Source organism: Calliphora vicina, chromosome 5 (genome assembly GCF_958450345.1).
Source record: "Calliphora vicina chromosome 5, idCalVici1.1, whole genome shotgun sequence".
NCBI lineage: Eukaryota > Metazoa > Arthropoda > Insecta > Diptera > Calliphoridae > Calliphora > Calliphora vicina.
The window spans coordinates 95,989,037-96,011,786 of record NC_088784.1 but is presented as its reverse complement, the minus strand read 5'-3'; the positions used below and the strand labels follow the sequence as shown (position 1 = coordinate 96,011,786).

The window sequence follows — 22,750 nt, the reverse complement described above, 5'->3', positions numbered from 1 at the left end:
AAATTTAAGAAATTTGTAGTTTTTGTAAATTTTAAAAAGTAATAGATTTACTACTACTTAAAAAATAATTTACAGTAATTTAGCTTTAAGTAACCACAATAGTCTAAAATAAAGAAAATATTAACATTTTTCATGTTCTCAAGATTCTAACATCTTTGAAGTAAAAAATAAATTTGAAAATACCCTCTATATTTGGGTGTTAAATTCTTAAATAGAAAATGAATAGAAAAAACATAAGATTTTTAAATAATACTCGGTCATGAATGCGACATTCATAGATCTTTGAAGTACAAAAATATTGAACAATTAAAAATTTTTTTATTTTGTTTTCATTACTAGCAATAAATATAAGATCAAGAATGCGACAGAAAAATTTAATAGAAAAATTAAGAAATCTATGCAATGGAACATAATTAACATAAAATAATGAGACATTCTGTTGAAATGATCATTAGCAATAAATATGTGATCAAAAACGCGACAAAAAACGCCACTGTATATAGAAAAATTTTAAAATCTATGAATTGGAATATAATAATGTGGCATTCGGTTAATAGTTGTCATGCTAAAATATTTCTATTCTTTTATTTTACAAACTTTAGTATAATTTTTTCAATCACGTTTGTAGTAAGGATGAGTTCAAGTACTTTTAACACAAACTTATTTTTGAAACTTAAACACTTACAATAGCGAATGCGACATAGACTTTGTTAAGGACCCAGAAAACAATACTTGTTGTTCGATATCATCTCTCTTATAAGAATAAATGATTTTCATTACGGTTACTAATAAAAATCTATTAAAAAATAAGAAATTGTGAATGATATTTACACAAAAAAAGTGAAGCAAACAGATGAGATGTAAAATGGATCCATTACGATATCCCAAAGCATAAGATATCGTATGAGAAGTCCGACCAAGCAGCGGAATCGACACCAAAACGAAATATCCATGGCGCTAAGGTAATGCTCTGTATTTGGTGGGAGCAAAAGGGTCCTATCTATTATGAGCTGCTGAAATCCGGCCATACTACCAAAGGCAACCTGCATCGAACGCAAGTGATTTGTTTAAAGCAATATAGCAACAATCGGCCACATGTTGCATTACCTGTTAAAAACTATTTAGAAAGAAGTGGTTGGGAAGTCTTGTCTCACTCAACTTATAGTTTACATAATAAACAGTAAAAAATACCATTATTTATTTTTTTTTATTAATTTCTTGTTTAATTAACAACTTGTTAATAAAAATTTCAATTTTCTTCCATGTTGGTATTCCAACAAATTAGCATATAAATGACCATAAACTAAATATAAATTACCTGACATAACAAAAAAAATTACAATTGATTGACAGCACAATTAATGTGAATGCAGGTATATCACAAAGAAAACAACAAAATAAAACAAGACAAGACCTTTTCTGGCTCACTTAACTTTAATATCAAACATGCAACATTATTTTTGTTTATGTAAAATTTTATGTTATTTTTCCTAGAATTCCTGTAAAACAAGAACAAAAAAGAAACGTATCTCATAAATTAACTTTAAACTAACTGTTTATTTGTTTCAATTCTTCCTTTTCTTTTTCTCTTCATTGCTGGTCTGTTTACTTTTCCTGCCACAACACCAGGTGGAAAAGAGCAGTTCATCAATATTACATCGTTCAGCAGATCCCAGCACGTATCCAGCACCACCCGGCACCCCAAAAGCTGTCAATGTAACACAAAATTCAATTGCATTGCGATGGTCGAGAAGTCAAGAAAAGCCACAGGCAACAAGTCCAATTATTGGGTAAGTTTTCTTCTAATATTATTTTGTTGATTTCCAAGTTGTAGAGGAGAATGTAAGAGACCAACTCTTCTTTTTTTCTTTTATTGCCACAAATATAAAACCAAATAGTTGTAGTAGTTGTTCAATTTGTTTAGTTAATGAAACTTTTGATTTTTTGGTTATTTTTTTTTCCTATTTTTGTAGAGGAAAAGGAAATTTTGTTTAAAATTGTTTGATGAAGCAGTAAGTGAGTGCTTTGTATAGATAAATGAAAACTATTTTAAAGTCTTGAGGAATATTTATTTCGATATCAAAATAAAATCTTTTATGAACATTTATAAATCCGAATCGTATATTTCATATTAAATCACTGCTATTGAAATTCCGGTTAGTTTTTTTGTGTATGAATTTGAATCCCATCTTATTTATTTCATGAGATTTTGATCAGCTGATGTTTCAAGGCTTTTTTCCGCTAACATTGAATTTAAACCATTTTTTTCGTAAAAAATTCATTTGGTAAATACACATGGCTGACAGTTACCACTTTTCCATTCAATTTTTATTTTTATTTTTTTTCCAACAGGCTATTGTGCTGGATATTAGTGAAATAAAAAGAATCTATTGATATACCAAAAAATTGCAAAAATTGTTTTTGAACACTAGAACAAAAGTTCAAATTTTTTGGGAAAAAGCTCGAAAAGATAAAAATAAAAATTAAATAGTTTAGATTTAAATCCCTTTTTGATAGCCAAAATAAGCCTAAAAACATTTCGTATGTTTAGAATACCAAATGGACACACATGAAAGTTGACCATTGTTTTTTTTTTATATTTTCTAGTTAAACCATTCTAAAACTTTTCTTAACTGCATATTGACTGACCATTTAACCGTTTAATATGGCTGGCCTGGTTTGGACAATTTTGTCTGTTCTATCGTGCCATTATCCACAACTATGTTACGATTTCTTCTTTTGATTTTGGCGTGGCTGGCCTGTTTAAATTTTTCGCTTTTTTGTGGCTTTATTCTCTTCTATTGTATTTGTTATACAATTAGATTTTTTTTTCTGTAATGGCTTAGAGGTTTTTGGTCAGGCGTCTGGGTTCTTTTCTAGCTTGTTTTTCTTTTGTAGAGCTGCAGCATGGTGCAGCATGATGCTTCAAATGCATAAAAGGTATTAAGTAAATGTTAGTAGAGAAAATAAGCTGAGGATATTGAACAGCAGCTGCTGATGATGCCTGAAAATAGTAGATTTTTGTTGTATTTGTGATAGGGTCAAGAGTTTTTGCTAAAAAAGTTTTTTTTTGTAAACTTTTTTAGGTAAAAAATGAAATGTGTAAAAAAGCTTCCTTTAATGATTAAAGCTTTTGCGATTTTATAAGTATTTAAAATTTTTAGGCGTAAATACTTCTAAACGAAAGCTTACTTATGTAAAAAAGCTTCACTTAATGATAAAGCTTTTACAATTTAAACAAGTTTCAGCTGTTCCGAAGTATGTTTTAAATTTTTGGTGAAACGAAGAACAGGTGAAATTTTTTTTTGTGAAAGCTTTTTTAGGCGGAGATAGCTTTTTTTTGTGAAAATTAAACAATTTTTTAGATAATGTTATTTGTTGAAAATAAAAGCTTATTTTAATTAAATATTTTGGTTGTTGGATCTAAGCATGACCTGGGCAAACTTCTTTGGTATAAAGGTTTATTTTTGATGATTTTGGCAGGTAAAACTATGCAGGTAAAACTATGCAAAAAAAAAAACATTTTTAATACAATATGCAGTTTTTTTAATTGAAGAAAGCTTTTTTAGTGAAAAGCTTTTTTCTGTTCTCGCAAAGCTTTATATGTTCTCTTAATATTGGCAAGTAATTTTTTCCAAAATTCCTTTTTGCAAAAAAGTTTTTTTATGTAAATAATGTAAATGTAAATGAAGTTGAAAAAAGCTTTTTAAAATAAATGTTTTATTTGAAAAAGTTTTGTGTTTTAGTGAAAAGCTTTCTTTTGTTCTCGCAAAGCTTTATCTGTTCTCTAAATATTGGAAAATTATTTTCGAATATTCTTTATGTAAAAAAGCTTTTATAACTTCATAAGATGAAAAAAGTTTTTGTTATTGAAACGGCTTTGAAACATCTTTGTTATTTTAAGAATGCTTTTTTAATACAAATTTTAAAATTTTTGCAAGTATTCAGCTTTTGTTGCGATTAAAGCTTTTTCTGTTCTCTAGACATCTAGTCAAACCTTTTTCGTTATAAACACTCTTTTTACGAAACTAACTTCTTAAGATGAAACAGGCTTCATTTCGTCACACAACGCTTTTCGATTATTAAATTAAGACTGGCAAACAAATACATGACAATTTATGATAAAACAAGTTTTTTTTAATAAGCTTTTTTTTAAAAAAAAGCTTTTTTGGTTTCAAAGCTGAATATTATTAACAGACAACAAATTTTGTTGAAATTGTTTTTTTTTTGAAAAGCTTTCTTTTTGAAAAAGCTTAGCTGGTAATATTTCTAAAAAAGCTTATTTTATGCAAAAAACTTATTTAAAACAAAAAATTATTTAAATTAAAATCATAACTGACATACAAACGATTTTGTTTCAACTTTGTAAAAAATAGCTTTCTAAAATTTTTTAATGATTTTTCCCTGAAAAGTAAAAAATATTTATTTTTTTTTTCAAAAAAAGTTTTAACAAAACTTTTTACTTCCCTGAAAGTAACATTTTTGTCTTTCGCTGAAAAGTAAAAAACAATTTTGTTAAAACTTTTTTTTTGAAAAAAGCTTTTTTTACAAAAAACCTTCACTTGGAAATAAAAAGAAACTGTCATGATCACAGACGATCACTTTATATATAATTCCCATTGTGTAATATGGAAAGCACAGCCCTGTATTTTTATTCAACAGAATTCCATTATTTCACGTGAATTCTTTGCTTTCTTTGCTAGCAAAACAAATCCCAGAAAATTTTTGTAAAAGGCAGAAATTGCTAGCAATGTTTCATTACATTTTGCCAAAGAGACTAGCAACCATATTGCGCTTTCTGTTTATGTGGCCTGCCACATGCTTAGTACTGGACATTAAAGCAGTAATGTTTTGGACACAACAATAACAGCAATAATAGCAGCTAAATTTGTGCATTTAGTTAGAGTTTTCTATTGTATGTAGAGTTTGGCTTTTAAAGCCTGTTTTTTTGTCTTTTGATAGTTAGGAAAAGGAAAAGCGTATGGCATGTTATGGTTGCATTTAATTTTGGTAACAACATTTTTGGGTGTTGTAGGCCAGTGGCACCTTTTTTCATAGACAATTTCCTAGTTTTTTTTTCTTGTTATTTTGTTAGCGATTTTTAACACAAGATTAATGGCCAAATTAGCATAATGAAAATAAAAATATAAACAACAAAAATGTTGAAAGACGGTTATATATTTCTGTTAAAACGTCTATTGTTTGCAGTACAATAAGAAAGTTTTTGCCATTTATGGTTAAATTATGAAATTTTTTACAAAAAAATTTCCCTAAATTTTAGAAATCTAATTATTTAAAAAAAAAATTTCCTTAAATTTTAGAAATCTAATTATTTTTAAAAAGAATTTCCCTAAGTTTTAGAAATTTAATTAATTTTATTTTGGTTTTTTGAACTTTTTAGCTACACTGTGGAATATTTTAGTTCAGATTTGCAGACAGGCTGGGTTATAGCAGCTCATCGTGTACCTGATCAACAAATAACGGTAAGTATTAAAGAAAATTTAAAAATATCTAAAAGTAAAACAATTCGCTCTTTATTTAATGTATGTACTTTTTATGCTGGAATAACAATTTTAAGTAATATAAAACTTTTCATTACTATTTGTGCTAAAAACACAAGGTTTTATGTTTTTTTTTATCAAAAAACCACAAACAAACTTAGCTTCTCCTTCTTTTGTAAAATGTTTGCAATTTTCAGCCTTTATTGCTAATGTTTTTTAGCAAAACATTTTAATATAAAACAAAGTTTTCATGTTCAAGAACAAAATAAACTAAGTTATTAAATATTTTGTATAAAACATTTTCTTACAGATTTCCGGCCTAAAACCAGCCACTTCGTATGTTTTTCTGGTGCGTGCTGAAAATTCCCATGGCTTGTCGGTGCCCTCCGGCTTATCGAATGTCATTAAGACTTTGGGTTCTGAGTCAGGTACAGTGCCTCCCAGTGAAATATCCGAGGCTCGGGAAATATTAAGTGGCAAGGTAAGTGAATTTTTAATAAGAAAATTTTAAATATTTTAACAAGCCATCAAACATACAAAACAAAAAGGACAATTTATTTACCAGTGTTATCAATATTTATGATATTTCTGTTGAAATATACCCAGTATGCAACATTTCGAGTCAGTTCTTTTTATCGAACTTATTTCGAATTAAAATCGAAAATATGAATTTATTATGATACTCTATCCAATCTACATTTTTTAGAATATCGTATTTTAATATTTTATAGAAATGGCGAATAATGTTCGAGTTTTTTTTTAATGTCAAATTTTATTTTTGCACAAATTGACAAATTCATATACATACATATTATTCTTTTGTCAATTTGTGAGAAAATAAAATTTTATTTTTCGTATCCTATCAATAACATATTCAAAAAAATATAGTTTAACACGTAAAATGGATCAAAGACGTCTTAAAAGAAAAACGCAGCCAATTATTGATGTTGTTTTTGACAATTCGAATCTCATAATCAGCAAACATCAGAAATATGTGCAGAGTTTATTGCATTTGAAAATGAAAACACATCTAACGCAACATTATTGGATAATAATAAAGGTATTGAATATGCATTATTTCATGAAGAAATTGCTCGATGGTATAATGTATACGAAATTGTTCATATATTTAATCGAAATCGAATCAATTTAGAACATTTTTAATACCGAAAAAGGTATAGTATATCGATAAAAATTAGAATCAGAATAATAAATAATTTTCGACTCTTTATCGCTCTGCACTCTACTTAGGAAAACACGCACATTCTCGACATTATATCGAAGTCGATATCGATAAAATTTTACGAAAAAATGATTCATTTTCGACATAACTTCGAATCATTTTGCATACTGGGTAGAAATTATTTTTGTGTGTTGCTAACAATTGTTGGTTTGCTATAAAACTCAGCGATTTGGAAAACTGTATGCGGTGGAGCATGTCACAAAAGCACTCACCTAAAGCAAAAAAGGTCATGCTATTTATACAGCAAGTGTCAAAAAGAGGTCATACGTTAACAATTACCTTTACAATATATTTAGTAGAATTTTTATGTTAAACTATTAATATTTGAAGTGAAAGTCCTATAATGAGTGCCTAAATTTTGTCTAAATTGTTTTAAGAAAATAAAAACTTATACAGTTTTGACTCAATCTCTACTCGACAAACCTCAATGCGTAGATTAATATTATATATAGTCTTATTTAGGAAGTTATAATTATAAAAAAATCCATTTTTTTTTCTTTTCAAAATCGGTCTATCTCAGCTTTAATACGTTGTAAAGAAAACGAAATGCTTGAAATAAATTCTACAAAGTATCTTTAATATATCACCAAAATTTCTTAAAAAAATCTTTATCACATAAAAAGTTATAGAGCTTTTGAATTTACTCTAACTTTTTGAACTACAGTACGTATGATTAATATTAATTAATGATAAATTTTAGTAATTTTGATAATTTTTATTGGTTTTTCTTACAAAATCCAATGTTTAAGTATAACTCAACAATAAATAGACTTTAGGATTTTATAAAATATAATTGTTTGTTTTAAATTAATTTAATTTGAGGAAAAATTTGTTAACAAAACCTAAAAAAATTTTCAAATCCAATAATTTTTTCGAAAAAAATATATTAAAATTTCAGTATTTTTGCTATTTTAAAATTTGTTTGTCATATTTCTTAGGGTTTTTTTGCCGCTAACTGTAAGTGGCAGAATTTTTATGTAGTTGAACAAATTTTTTTTGTATGTGTTGTACTAGAATTTATTGTTTTATTTGCTACTATGTATTTATACATGTTTTATAAAAAAACATTGTTATTGCTAGTGTTTTTGCTACAGGTCGCCTCCCTGAGGAGACATATATTTTATTTGTTTTTAATAAACTAAAATAAATATTTCAATATTTTTCAGATATAAAAACAGGTTTTATTTAATTGTATGTATTCTGAAATTTGAGTAAAATACTAAACAATTATTAACCTTTGAGCTTTATGAATTTAAAGATTTAAATTAATTTCTAGCTGATTCATTTTTTAGTGTGTGACTGCGTGATAGTCTGTCTAGTTATCAGGTTTCTGTTGCCATATATTTTTCTTTTTTTTTTAGCTTAAGTTTGCTTAACTTTCCTTTAGCGTTATTTTTACGCCATATTCATATTTCCAATTCCATGCACCTGAGTCAATATTAACTTGCCATATACAATTGAACAAAAAGGACATGTGTAGTTTTCACACAGCTCCCAATAAAAGAAACAATGGTGTTAATAAAACATTTTCTTTTTTCTGTATAACAAATGTGCACCAGGGCACCAATTGACCCAATTTTTTTCCTATATCGGTATCATACACAGCAAATATTACAAGGAAAAAAAAATGGAAATTCCAAAAAAATGGAAATTTTAAATGCGTTACCAGCAATATCAAGGAAGTACTGAAAATTCAAATGATTTATAGCAAAAACTAGGAAAAAAAATTGTGTTTCTTTACACAGTATTTATAGTCAACAGCAAGGAAATATTTCATACAACCAAAAGCAATTAAAAAGTAATACACAGAAATAAATGGTTTATTAAGGGAGTGAAAGAAAAGATTTAAAAAATAGTTTCGCTAACATGTTGAGACATGTTATTCTTCTACATGAAAAGCCTTATATATGTAACTGTGATGATTCTCAGAAATTTTATTTAAATTTCTTTAAACACTTTTAAATTAAACCAATTTCTTTTGTAATGATTTAGCCTAAGGCCCACTAGGCGTATGATTAATATTATTTATTAACATTTTGTTTCAAATTGCTTAAATTTTCCATAATTTTATTAATAAATATTATGGAACATTAGTTTGGCTATAATTTAAGGCTCATTGAGTTTTTTTTAACATATATTACTAGTTAAGGATAAAGGAGAGGGTTAATAAATGGCAACAAAGAAACGAAAGAAAAACCCTCAAAATCAACTTCATTTTATTAGAATTTTTCATAAATCCTCAAAATTATTATCCTTGTGTAAGCTTTTAGTAATATTTCTTAATAGCAAATTTTTCAAATTGTTATTATTTCCTTAAGCTGTAACATTTTGGCATGTAGCTACAAGAAATACATTAATAACGGAAAGAAAACTTTCACTTTTAGCACAAAAAAAAAATAAAAATAAATCGCCAGGAACGAAAAAAAGGGAAATCTATTATAGAGAAATTGATATTTTGCAATATTTTTATAAACATAACAGAAATAAATAAAATACAATACTGTTTAAAAGAATAGGAGCACTAAGATAAATATAAATATAAGTAAAAAATTAAAAATAAATTAAATGATTTAAATAGATTCTTATTTTATTAGTAAAACCTATTATAAAAGCAAGATTTATAAAAATATGAAATTAAAATTTTGTTTCTATAATAGTTCTTGTAAAATCTTCTTATACTACCTCTAACAACTCTTTAAAATGGCTAATTTATAGAGAAAGTTATTAACAATTTCCTAAAACAATTGCTTAGAAACCTCTATGCGTATGATTAATATTAATTATTTATATAATTTAGAAATCAGCAAATTTTATACTAAATTTTTACAGAATAACAACTTTTTAGTATTACAAATCATTTAAAAGCACATAAGCAATAATTAGAAATAGTTTTAACTTGGAAATAATTTATAATCATGAAAATATACTTGACTAAACCAAAAATAAGCGATTTTTTTTTTAATTCAATTTTATAAAACTTTTATATAACAAAACTTTTAATTTTGCTTTTTTCGCAAAATTTATCAATATTTTAGTTATTATATAAAGTTGTGTACTTAAAAACATGTAAAAATGAAAATTAAAAATTTCATATTCATCTCTTGGTTACACAGTTCCTGTAAAATTAAATGCAAATTTTATATATTTTTTAGAGGGTCTAAAGTCTTGTTAAAATTTTCTTAGAGTTTCATTTAAAAAGTTTTATTATATTAAAAGTTATAAGAAATTTTCTTTAACTATTGCTCATATACCACTACGCGTATGATTAATATTAGTTCTTAGGATTATTTACAAATCAACTAGATTTTCATGATTTTAGTGTAGAATATATATGTGTTTCTGGTAAAACTCATTAAACAGAGTTTAAGCTATTTACAAAATAAGTTTTTTATTGAAAATAATACAATTGCAGGAAGATACCTTGACTAAAAAATACAAATTTTTCAAAATTTAAAAAATCACCCCTATCGCGAATCAATACTTCACATGAAATATGTTCCCATTTCCCATTTTTCGTTCATAAACTTTGTTCACTTGAAAAAATTCCCCATGTTGTGAAATTTTTAGATGAAATTTTGTAAACAATAAACAGCTGCTACGAACAAAATCAACTATTGTGAATGAAAATTTTAGGGGAATATCACGATAGCAATTTTCCCTTCGAGGGAAATAAATATTTCATGGGAACATAAATTTCACATGTTTTTCACGTAGGGGTGAATAATTTTACTTCGACTAAATATTTGTTAATGAATGAGTTTCAATTTTCTTAGTTTTTGTAGTAGAAAGTATTTTTGATGCAAAACATAGAATTTCGAATGTTTTATATTTAAATAAAATTCAGAATCATTGAAAAATTGGACTGAATGTAAGAAATTTCGATCTTTAACTTCATGTGAATGGCATAAGTTGGGTTGCAATATTTTCGATATTTTGACATGAAAATTGTATCAAGGGCACATTCAATAGTGACCCAATTTTGAGCTTGCCTAGTGGCAGAATTAAAATTTCAGAAAAAGTTAGCAGACTCGCTCAAAGCTGATAATTTCAATAGCAATTTGTAATAATATTCAAGTAGAAACTCATTTTGATAGTTAATTATTTTTTTTTAATTTCAAAAATGTCTAAAGTAATGGTTTTCTCTCAATTTGTATGGTAGTATTCAAAGTATACCAAGTAGTCCAACTCTCTATTTTATAAATTTACTCTCTCACATATACGGGTACTGTGTAAATTCAACACCCTTGTGAGAGAATTATACACATCAAAAGTCTCGAAATTTTAACTATAAATAGTCCAAAAAATATAGTTTGATACGCGTAAATTCACTAACACACATTATTTTATAATTTTTTTCAACATATTTAGCACTTTTTCTTTTCCGAAGCACGTCCATTTCGCACAAACTAAAAAATATTTTTTTTTATTAATTTTGACGTTTTATTTTGTTTGTGGTAGGTTTTAAAATATAGAACAGAGTTTCAATTTTTGGTATTGAAAATAGAACAAAATTTAAATAAATTAAAATTTAATCATTTTTTTAGAACTCTGTGTGTCTGGGGAAAATTCAGAAGGCACCAACACATATATATTTTTGTTACTAACACATATTTAGACTTAGGCACTTTTTCACTAACACATGTATAGAGTTAGGTACTGCTGTCAAAGAGTTGGACTACTTGTTATACTTTGGTAGTATTCATAGAATAATATATCCATAGAAGCGTTACTGAGAGGGAAAAAACCTAAGTTTTTGACAACAAACCTAAGTCGTGAGAATGTATTAGTACATAGTTTTTGGATTGTATTGGTGCCATTTTTATTTTCGCCAGACACACAGAGTTGCATAAAAATTTATAAATTTTAATTTATTTAAATTTTCTTCTATTTTCAATGCCAAAAATTTAAACTCTGTTCTATAAATTAAATTCCACCACAAATAAAATTAAGTGTAAAAAATTAATAAAAAATATTTTTTTCGTTTGAGCAAAATTAAAGTGTTTCTGCAAAAAAGTGTCCTGAAAAGTATTCAAAAAATTCGCCAAATATTGTGTAGAAGTGTAATAAAGTGGTTCGGTCTGTATTTAATCGAAAAATCAAAGTTAAAATTTGAAGTATTTTGATATGTTTAATTCTCTCAATAGTATGTTGAATTCACATATCACAAGTACGTGTGAAGAGAGTAATTATTGTTACTCTCAGCTTACTCTCAGTTGCGCCTCTAGTTGTACCCTATGGTAGTATTAATCAGTCTTAATCTAATGAAAGTCGAACTTATCTCGTACTTTGCCTAAAGTCCTTCGTTCGAAATTTCAATAATTCGTTTGTTTTTAATATAAAAAAACCGATGAATGACTCAAGATTAAATATTTTGTTATTTATTTGATTATTTGGGCGCTTTTTTGTTACTCCTTTTTCAATCTTTCTCTTTTTAAAGCGTTTTTTTTATCCAAAAAATTTATAAATTTTCAACACATATTTATTTTAAATCACTTTTAAGATTCTAAACATATGTTCTTTTTTAATTAAATCAGTTGACTTAGTTTCCAAAAACCTTGTTGGAAGAAAAAATGATCAAACTTTTTACTAAAAATAAAAATTTAAAAAAATCGTTTTAAATCACCTGTAATCTAGAAACTTTTAAATATAACAAAACAAAAACTTTTTTTAAAATATCCTTAAAGTCTTCTTGTAATACCCTAAAAGTGGCTTTTAAAACAATCTATTACTTAAAAAGTTATAAAGATTATTCGATAGTCCCCTGCAAATGAACTACTAAACGTATGATTAATATTAATTATTCCCATTTTTCAGAAAAACTTAATTTTTATTAAATTTTCAACAGAAAATTAAACATGTTTAAAGGGGATTTTATTAAACAGTCTATAAGCTTTAATATGGAAATAATAATATATTGAAACTAATAAAAATATATAACAAAATATTTGCCTAAACATGAAGAAAAATTTCTCAGATTTTTTTTTTATAAAAAAATTTCCCAAAAAATTCAAAATTTTTCTGTAATATCTTACAATATTCCTAATTATGTAATAATTTTATATATTTGTTATTTTTTTTTTTAAAAAATTATTTCCAAAGTAGTCATTTTATTTTACTGCAAAGTGTAAATATTTATTTCGTCTTATATGAAAGGCGTTGTTGCTATTTGTCTGCTCCAATAAATTTAAATAACTCTGCCAAATGAAATAAATGCAAAAGAACAGCAAGAAATATGTCTATTTTTTGCCTCAATTCCTTAACGAAATTGCCTAAAATACAAAAAAACAAGAAATTTTATATATAAATATATTACAAAACAACATGATTTAAAAGATAAAGCTTAAGGCAGTTGAGGAAAACATGTAAAACATATAGCGAAATTCTTTTTGCCAATTCCTTAAAAACAGAGCTAGAGAATCAAGGGTGGCTGTTGAACTGATGCTAAGTGGTAATATCAATCATTGTTAATGCAGTAAGGCATACAAATACAATAATTTAAATACATATATGTATATTTACACCTATACATATGTATGGTAATATATTTATATTTACAAAAAATAAACCAAAATTCAAATCGAGTTTTGAAAAAAAAGAATTCATGCTTAAGGAAATCCCCTTAAGAAAAAAATCTATATTTATGTGTTGAATTTATATATTTCAAAATACGAGTGTATATGTTCTCATAAAAGAGAGAGAGTATTAAGGTGTTGTTATGCACATTTATTTTCATTTTGCTCGATTTATAAAATTATTCACACAATAAATTGTCGATTCATTTTAGTTTTCTTTCTTTTTTTTCTGTAGCACACTTTTAGGTGTTTGTGTTATTTTGTATTTATTTTTTTTATACACATGCTTCCTTTATTTTCTATGTATGTGGAAAGTATAAGTAAAAAAAGTAAAGAAAATTCCTTAAGAGTGTGTATGATATATGGCCTATTATTACATTAATGTGGGTATTGTGTTGTAGAAGTAATTTTCCTTAAAAAGGGAAAAAATATATAAAAACCAATTGGTATGTTTAAAAGAGGGTAAGATGATTTAAAAATATATAAATTTTTAGGGTTAAAAATATTAAGCCTAGGGCCCAATAATTTTATAAAATTTAAGATTAAAAATAAAAATTGGTTTACCAAAAACTTATTTTAAAAAAATGTAAATTTTTTAAGAAGTTATAAATAATTTTCTACAGTTCTTACTGAAAAAACTACACTGCGTATGATTAATATTAATTAATGAGCTTTAATAAAAATCTTAAAGTTTTGTTAAGTAATTCCTACAAAAATAAAAACCTTAGTATTTTAAATGATTTTAAATAGTAAAAATTTAAATACTAAAAGAATTTCGAAGTTAAAATAAACTAAAATTTCTAAAAATATTCAGCAATTTCATAATTGAACCTGAAGATGAAAAGTCCGATGAAAGGCTAAAAGTAGTAGTAAAATGTTCAGCCTATAATTCTGTTGATGTCTACAATAACATTCTGTAATACTTAGTATCATTAAAATTAAGAGTGATTAAAAGTTTATAGTGAAAATTATTGTCAATGATAATATTCTACCGAAATCCAATGAATTCCAATGGCTGGTAGATCTAAATTATTCAACTAATATATTTTCGCTTTTATTCTATCAGATGACCTTAAAATTGCAAGAGATTATTTTAGATTTTCAAAATTTATTTAACAGAATTTTCAAAAATTCTATAAACGTACTTGAAAATGGCAAACTATTATCCTACTTAGACAAAAACTTTTTTTAAGTATTTATGATTCTAGCATATGAAAAACAAGCCTTGTATTTGACAAATTTCTTAAAAAAAATATTAAAAATTTTGTTGCAAATTTTAATCAAGTGATCTTAAGCACATAATTAAAAATATTTGTAGTAACTTGCATATTTTTATACCGCTAAACGGACTTTATATGGAATATATAGCGAACATGATATGACCAAAAAGTAAAGTTGAAATTTACATAACTTTTATATAACATAATTAGAAATTATAAAGTTTTCCTTAATTTTAATTCATTAGTTTAGTTGTTGAAAATATTTTAAAGTTTAAATCGTAAAAAAATTTCAAAAAATTTCCTATAAATTTCATATTCTAATCATTGTACCGCAGCCCCTATAAACTCTACTGCAAATTATATATATTTTGTAAAATATCTAAAGTCTTGTTATAACTTCCCTTAGGTTTCTTTAAAATTGTTTAATTATATTAAAAGTTATCAACAAATTTCTAAAACTATTGCCCATATACCACAGTTCGTATGATTAATATTAATTGTTAATGTACTTCGGAAATCTGCAAAATTTGCCTGATTTTAGGGAAAAAATTTTATATGTTTCTGGTACAAATCATTTAACAGAGTTTAAGCTATAATAAAAGTTAATTTTTAAACTAAATAATTAAAAATGATAAAATTTCATGAATAAATTGAAAAAAAAAAATATAAATTTTTAAAATATTTTTTTTTTATTTTTTAAAGAAAATTAAAAATGGATTTAAAACAAATCCATATCTTATTAACTTTATAAAAATCACAGACTTGTAAAAAAACCGTGTGTGCAAATTGTTATAAATTGTCATAATGTTTGTAATACAGAGAAAAGTACAGTATAACAAATCGAATTCGTGTTCTGTATTTCAGTCTATTTAAAACTTAATTGTTTAAAGCTATATAAAGGCTCTTTCTTCCTTTTAGTCTTAATTTTTGGCATGTAATGTTATTAACTTTTTTCTAAATCTCTTGCAAATCCGAGTTTTGTATTTCAATATATTTAAAACTTAATTTGTAAAGCTACCAAAAGGCTTTATCTTCATTTTAATCTTAATTTTGGCATATAATGTTATTAAGCTTTTTCTAAAACTGTTGGTAACATATCACAGTGCGTATGATTAATATTAATTAATATCATATTTTAAAAACTCTTCATTTTACTATACATTTTGTCGCAATAAAAACCATTTAAGTGAGTGTGAATGAACAGGAGACTAATTTGGATTAAAATTATTTTATATATGAAAAATTAAACATATTTATGAATTAAGAAAATGTTGTTTTCAATTTTAGCCGGGGATAAAATTGAAAACAACATTTTCTTAATTTTTGAAATTTTTATAAAATTTAATTTTCTATGATAAAATCATAGTTATGATGGAAAAATTGTCATTAGATTAATAAAAACCTTTTTTCTTTGAACAATAATTGAAATAAATTTCAAACTATGTATTGAAATTTAACTAATTTTATCTTCGAAATTCCGTTTCAATTGAAAACTGTTTATTTAACTTGCCTAATATCACCTGCCATTATATAGAAAAAATCCCTAAAACTGCTGTAATACTTATAAAGTTATAAAGCTTTTTTTAAAGCAAATACCAAAAAACTACAGTGCGTATGATTGATATTAATTGTGGTCATATTTCATAAGTTCGTAATATTTTATTGGTAAACAGTATAAAAATTAATAATGTTATTATTGCAAATTAAATAAAAGAGTCCAGGCTATTAAAAGAAATAAATTAATATTTGGATTATTAAACATTTATGAACGATTTTTGGGATTAGAAAAAAAAATATTTTTTTCAGAATTTTAGATATACAAATTTTTACAACTTTGACATATTAATAAGCAGAAAGCATGCCCTAAAATGAAGGCTTATTTGTTCTAAACAACTACTTAAGAAAATAATTTGAATAAATAAAACTTAATACGAATTTTACAACTCCAAGCCGTTTTAATATAACTTTAAGACAGTTTAAACTTAAGTTTTTTTTTCAATTTCTCTTCACGTAACTAGCTGCTGTTCGTTAAAGCGTAAAATTTATTAGTTATATGTCTGCGAGTAAACAATTTCCAAAAATTTTACTGATGTTTGTCAAGTAACTAGAACATGTCTGGCACGAGCGCAGCTAAATCAATTATCTTAACAACTACATAAATTTGCTGCTACAAACGAAAACTAGCAATAGCAGCAAGTTTCTATCTGTTCTGATACAAACTCCTTGCTTTTGGTTTAAAGGAATAAGCCTTTTTTGTCTGTCTGTCTTACTAGTCTCAGCTAAAATGCGTGTTAGCTGGTAAAATAATGTTCAAAGTATAATTGTAAAGGGAGATACACACAGAGAGTGAGAGAGAGAGTACATATTTCCAATTACACTTTGAAGTTTATTTTACAATTGTAACAATCATTTTAAGGATTTCATTTTTGTTGTCAGTTTTAATTTCAGTTTGCAAGTTGATGTTTTAGTTTCAGTTTTTCTACATTAAACATGATTTCCTCTTGGTTTTCTTGGGAGTTCTCATGATGACATGATGTTTGTTGGCCGTTCAAACTAAAGGCTTTTTTCTTTGTTAGATATTGGTTTTCCATTTCAATCTATTGGTTTGCCAGTTTAGTTCTGTTCTGTCTGGCTGGCTGTGTCTATCAATGTTTAGATCGTATGTCTAGTTTTGTTGTGTTACATTATTGAATGTTCATTTCTGTGTGATGTTGTCAGAAGGGTTGGGGAATTAGGAAATTGTTCTCAAAGGTATTGAGGAAAAATGTATAAGAAATTGAGTCAGAGGCTGAGGCAGCATAACATTGATGGAATATGTATCAGAAATTGAGTCAGAGACTGGCAGCATAATATTTTGGAGAAAGTCAGTGTTTTGATAAAGATGTAGTTGTCGTAGGTATTCGACTGTAGCAAATAAATAGCCAGCATATTGAAATCAAACTACTATGTACGAAAACAACCAATAGAACCAATCACCTTTTTTGCTCATAACTCAGTTATGGTTGAATACACTCTCCTGGTTTTCAATATAAATATTTTCGAAAGAATATGTGATACTGGTATCTTCGTGAAGAATACTGCTAGTCGGTCGTCATATAGATTTAGTGAGGAATTCATTGTCTTTAGGCTGGGATCTTGGTGGTCTGGAAAGCCGGGGAATTGAGAAGGACGTTAGCTGTGTCTATCTATGTCGACAGTTAAGCTGTGCTGAAGAACATGAAGTGCCAAGAATCAACTTCAGTGTAAAAGAGAGCTATTGAAACGATACCATCGATCCTGGGAAATCAGAACGAGCAGCTTAAAATTTTGAAGTCACATGTGGTTAACTTCAGGATAGTGGGGGACTTCAAGTTAAGTATACAAGGACTGAGTTTGGGTAGCGAAGCAATGTAACATAGAGAAAATGTTATTTCGGACGAAAAAAGCGAAATGGGCTAATGAGTCTATACATCGATAGGATAGGATGGGTCCAAGAAAAATAGGTCGTGGACGATCATGTGTGGCAACGATTTGGACAGGAATTAATGGTGAACAAATTGAAGATAAGATAATCTATCTATCACTATTCTAGGGTAATATCTGAGAGAAATTTGAATGATTTGGCCAATTTTAGGATGAGCTGGGTAGCGAACATTGGTAACGTAAAGATAAATGTTGTCGTGGACGAAAAGAGCTCTACATGGGATAATGAGTCTATCGTAGACGATCTTGCGATACAACGATCTGAACTGGAATAAAAGGTGAATAGATGCTGGGAAAGCAAAATGGTCTATAAAGAGTCAAGGGCCATATGACCCAAATTGGAATAGGAATAAAGCAGAATGCTGATAGGGTTGGAGCGTTGTAATCTAGGGAAATTTGTGGTTCTGCTAGCGGTTCACTGATTGCAATATTAGCAAAACCAATAATGACACTCCTAATTTTTGAGGGATGTACGAGGATATCGATGAGACTATATATTGATTCATATGGATCCAAGTTGGAACAAAGGGCCGTAATGAAATTCTTCCATCGGGATCTGTCCTGACCCATTTCGGATTCTAGTTGCCTTCTCCAGGTGTTCTCCTGCTGGCTTGAAGATTCCAGTCAATTGCCATCTTCGATATATCATCACGAGATCTTCTCGAAATATGACCAACCCAGCTTCATTTCCTCTTTGCAATTTCTATGTGAATGAGACTATAAAACAAATCATCTGTCTGGAAAGAAGGACTAGAAAATTTTAAATCAATTTAAAAGCCAGACGTTACTAAACTACTTCTAAGTAATGCAAACAGTAAATAGGAGCCATTACAAAGTACGACAATCAGTATAAGTTTCTTGTTAGATGATTAATAAACTTTTTACCAAATTTAAGCCATTTCAAATATCCTTTCTTGTTAAATTATTGCAGCAAACATTTGAGACAAGTCTCTAGAAAACTGAAATTGTTTTTGATTAAAAATCAATTTTACTTTTTGAAACATTAAAGTTTCATCATTATTTTTCTGTTGTACTGCTGCTTTTAAAGGATGTATTTTGTTGTTGAATTTTTTCCTTGTAAAGTGAATCCAACAGAAAAAAAACACGAAATTGTGTTCCTTGTAAATGCAAGTCAAGAGTCTTGTTTATGTCTTGTGAAGTGTTTTTTTGTTTTCCGTTCATGTTTTCAATAATCAGTTTTTTGTGTATTTTTTTTTTATTTTCATCTACCATTTTTATGTTTTTCAATTCTGTTTTCTCCTGACTTGTTCCCTGTTCAGACAGCTCGTTATTATTTTGTTCTCGGCTCAACAATTCAAGTGTTGCTGTATATTTTTGTTGTTGTCGAAAGACAGACAGACATGTATCTATGTGCAACCCTTAGTATTTGTACTGATATTTGTGTGTGTTTTTTGAGTTTTTTTTTCATTTCTATCAACACCAGACAGTCAGGAGAATATGATTTTTTTTTAAATTTTTTGCATTTTTTTTTTGCCAGGAGTTGGAAGGGGGTAAGGAATTTAATGATTGCAAACTTAAGAGTTTTAAGAGGGTGGGGTAGCATTATGAAACCAGAAAAAGAAATTGTTAAAAGAAATGGAAATTAAAAACGAGAAATGAAATATTTAAAGATTTCCTGCGAATTCCTCTATATCGCTAGAAAAGTGAGTCAAACAATCTTTAATGAATGACTCATCTTACTCTTACTTTGAGCTTCCCTCTGAAACATTAACATACCCATTACTATTCTAGTTCCAAGCAATGCAGTCGATATTTACTAGTCATTACAAGGTATATTAATAAGTAATGACATGTTTCTAACTCGTTTTTGAAGGGATTTATGTTAATATATGAAGAACTTTTAACAAAATCTTTTCATTTCCACCAATATTCGGTATATTCAGCATGTTTGGAGATAAGTTTGGTGGTGCATTTAGCCATAAAATATTCTTATCTCACTGAGAATTATATTGAGTATTTGTGTGTCATCTTACAGATTGTTTTAAATTCCAATATATCATAAAAACTGGACTTAGCTGTCTTGCACTATAAGCTAATGAAATTATTTGATTTTACATTATGAATTGCAGTTGTACACATCACATTTTTTGATACTAACTCTCCGCTATCTAGCCTTTATAATTAAGTAGTTTTTTGAAAAATTCGCAACCACATGTCTTTCAACATTTCGCATTGAATTTCAACAATGTAAGAGCCAAGCTTTCTGCATGTCAGTCAATATGTCCGTCCGTTCTTTAGCCAGCCTTACTTCTATTTAGGATTTGGGTTAACAGCCCACTCTTAAACACGTATCTAAACAATTTGTTGTCTTAGTTTGGTTATTTTTGTTATTATTAAATGTAAAATATTTAGGTCTTATCTTTCATATTAAAACAGCAACAAAATTCATAATGTGATAAGAACAAAGTAAACAAAATATATGCTGTATGAATACTTTTGTATATAGGTATATGTTGTTATTATATTTGTTACATACTGTAAAAGCCAGCAAAAAACATATTAATAACATGTCTTTAAAACTCGTTAACTTAGTAAGTAGACATATATACCGTATGCATTACTTAGAAGTGGTTTAGTAATGTCTGACTCATAATCTAATATATATGTATTTATTTGTATTGTTTTTTTTTATCTTGTGAATGATCTGAGAATCAATGAGCTCTTATAGTGCTTCCATAGAACAAATTTTCACAATAATCAATAGAACGACTACAGTGGTAAAAATGGTGAGTTAAGCGCTTTAAAAATAATATTTTTATAGCCAACATTTTTGATATTAGAATTTCAATCGGTGACAGGGTAATGCTAAGGTTTTGTTTGGATAGTAGCCATTTTTAATTTTATAAAATGTTTTTTGCTTAAGCGTATCTATAATTCGGCTAACTTTGACTAAATTAATTTAATTTTTTTTATGGATTTTATCTCACATTGGACTGTATGTAGCCCACGCTTTTGTAAAATATTTTTACAGTTTTTGCTACAAATGTTTGTAAAGCGCTCATTAATACATGCAAATAAATGCATTTAATGTGTGTTTAATAAACTGCTTAAACACATCAGCTATGCTGTTTGTAAAGGGTAAACCGAAATTAATATTTGAATTTCAAACATTTTTTATTTGCCTTCCCATAAAGGATGTATGTTCGTCTATTGAAATCATCTTTCCGAAGCTCCCCAAGAACCTTCATACATGATTTATACATCAATATATCTGTCGTAGTCCAACTTAGAATGCTATTTATATTCGAGAAAATCGTCCCAAAAATGGCTGGGATATAAGCAAAAATTAAAAAAAAAATTTAAATTTTTTTTTCAACCAAAAATTTATTTCACCAATACACCTAAATTTTTTTCCATCGAAACTTTTTCCACCAAAATCTTTTTTTACCAAAAATTTTTTTTATCCAAAAATAGTTTTTAATTTTTTTTCTTAAAGTATTGCACTCATACTTTGCATAAATGTTGCTGCATTTCGTAAAGCCTTGAATTTTCTCTTTCAATGCAGGGATGGTTGTGGGCTTGTTGGCATAGATCTTTGCCTTTGTCCATGGAGTTGAATCACACGATCTAGGGGGACAATTCTAAACATCTAAATGAAGGAGTAGACGATGAGGAGGTATTACAGGCAGTAATTGTATAGCTTCACATGCTGTGTGATATGTGTGAATTTCAGTTTGCAAGTTGATGTTTTAGTTTCAGTTTTTCTACATTAAACATGATTTACTCTTGGTTTTCTTGGGAGTTCTCATGATGACATGAAGTGGGCTGTTAACCCAAATGCTGTGTGATATGTGACACCACCTTTTCTTCTGCATCATATTCCCTTTCCAAAGAAAGTAACATAAAAATACAGAATTTGCAATAGATGGCTTATCTTTTGAACGAAGTTTTTGTTTTTAATAACTTATGTGTCATTTTGAAGGGTACATATCTATTATTTATTCTCACTTAGTTATTGAACATTAGTTTAAACAACAACTTTTTTTTATGTTTCGAAAATTTGCCAACAAAGCGTCATATTCTGAAAGTTTTGCTTTACTACTTTAATTTGAAAAAAGTCCCACCGAAGCACATCGATTGCTTCATCGGTTTCAACGTGCAAAAGATGGTTTGTGCGGTTCAGAAGTGGTGATTTTGACACGGTAGACAAAGAAATTCACCCATGCCAGCCAAAAAAGTTTGAAGGACATGAATTGGAGGTCAAACTTAATGAAAATTGTTGTCAAACTTAACAAGATCTTGCTAAATCATTGGCAGCTATTCAAGCAGCTATTTTAAAATGTTTGCAAGCAGTAGGATTCTACCAAAAGCAGGGAAATTGGGTACCATACGAATTGAAGCTGAGATAACTTGAAAAACGATTTTATTTGTCTGAAATGATGCTTGAACAATATAAAAGAAAGTAATTTTTGTCATTACTTGTGATAAAAACTGGATCCATTACGATTTGTAAAGCCCGGCCAACCAGCCGAATCGACCAAACGCAACTGATTCGTGTGAAGTGAGCATTGGCCGAAAACGCCCAGGATATGCGGCCAGACATGAAACCGTAATATTGCAATAGCTTTAAAAAAGTATTTATAAAGAAGTGGTTGGGAAGTTTTGTCTCACCCGCTTAACAGTTCAGACCTTGCCCAGTCCGACTATTTTTTGTTTCGATGGATACCTCTCTATCTGGGATACGCTTCACTTTGGAACAGAGTGTCCAAAATTGGCTTGATTCGATCTTGG

The 22,750-nt window shown here is 27.5% G+C and overlaps 1 protein-coding gene across 3 annotated transcripts in view; it reads left to right on the top strand.

Annotated features, from left to right (window-relative positions):
- robo1 (roundabout 1) overlaps positions 1–22,750 on the top strand; it is a 170,565-nt gene that overhangs the window by 125,592 nt on the left and 22,223 nt on the right. For all 3 annotated transcript variants that reach the window (XM_065510997.1, XM_065510996.1, XM_065510995.1), the window contains exons 10-12: positions 1,630–1,790; positions 5,402–5,483; positions 5,812–5,982. In XM_065510997.1, coding sequence (XP_065367069.1) covers positions 1,630–1,790; positions 5,402–5,483; positions 5,812–5,982 — 414 coding nt within the window. The remainder of the gene's footprint in view (positions 1–1,629; positions 1,791–5,401; positions 5,484–5,811; positions 5,983–22,750) is intronic.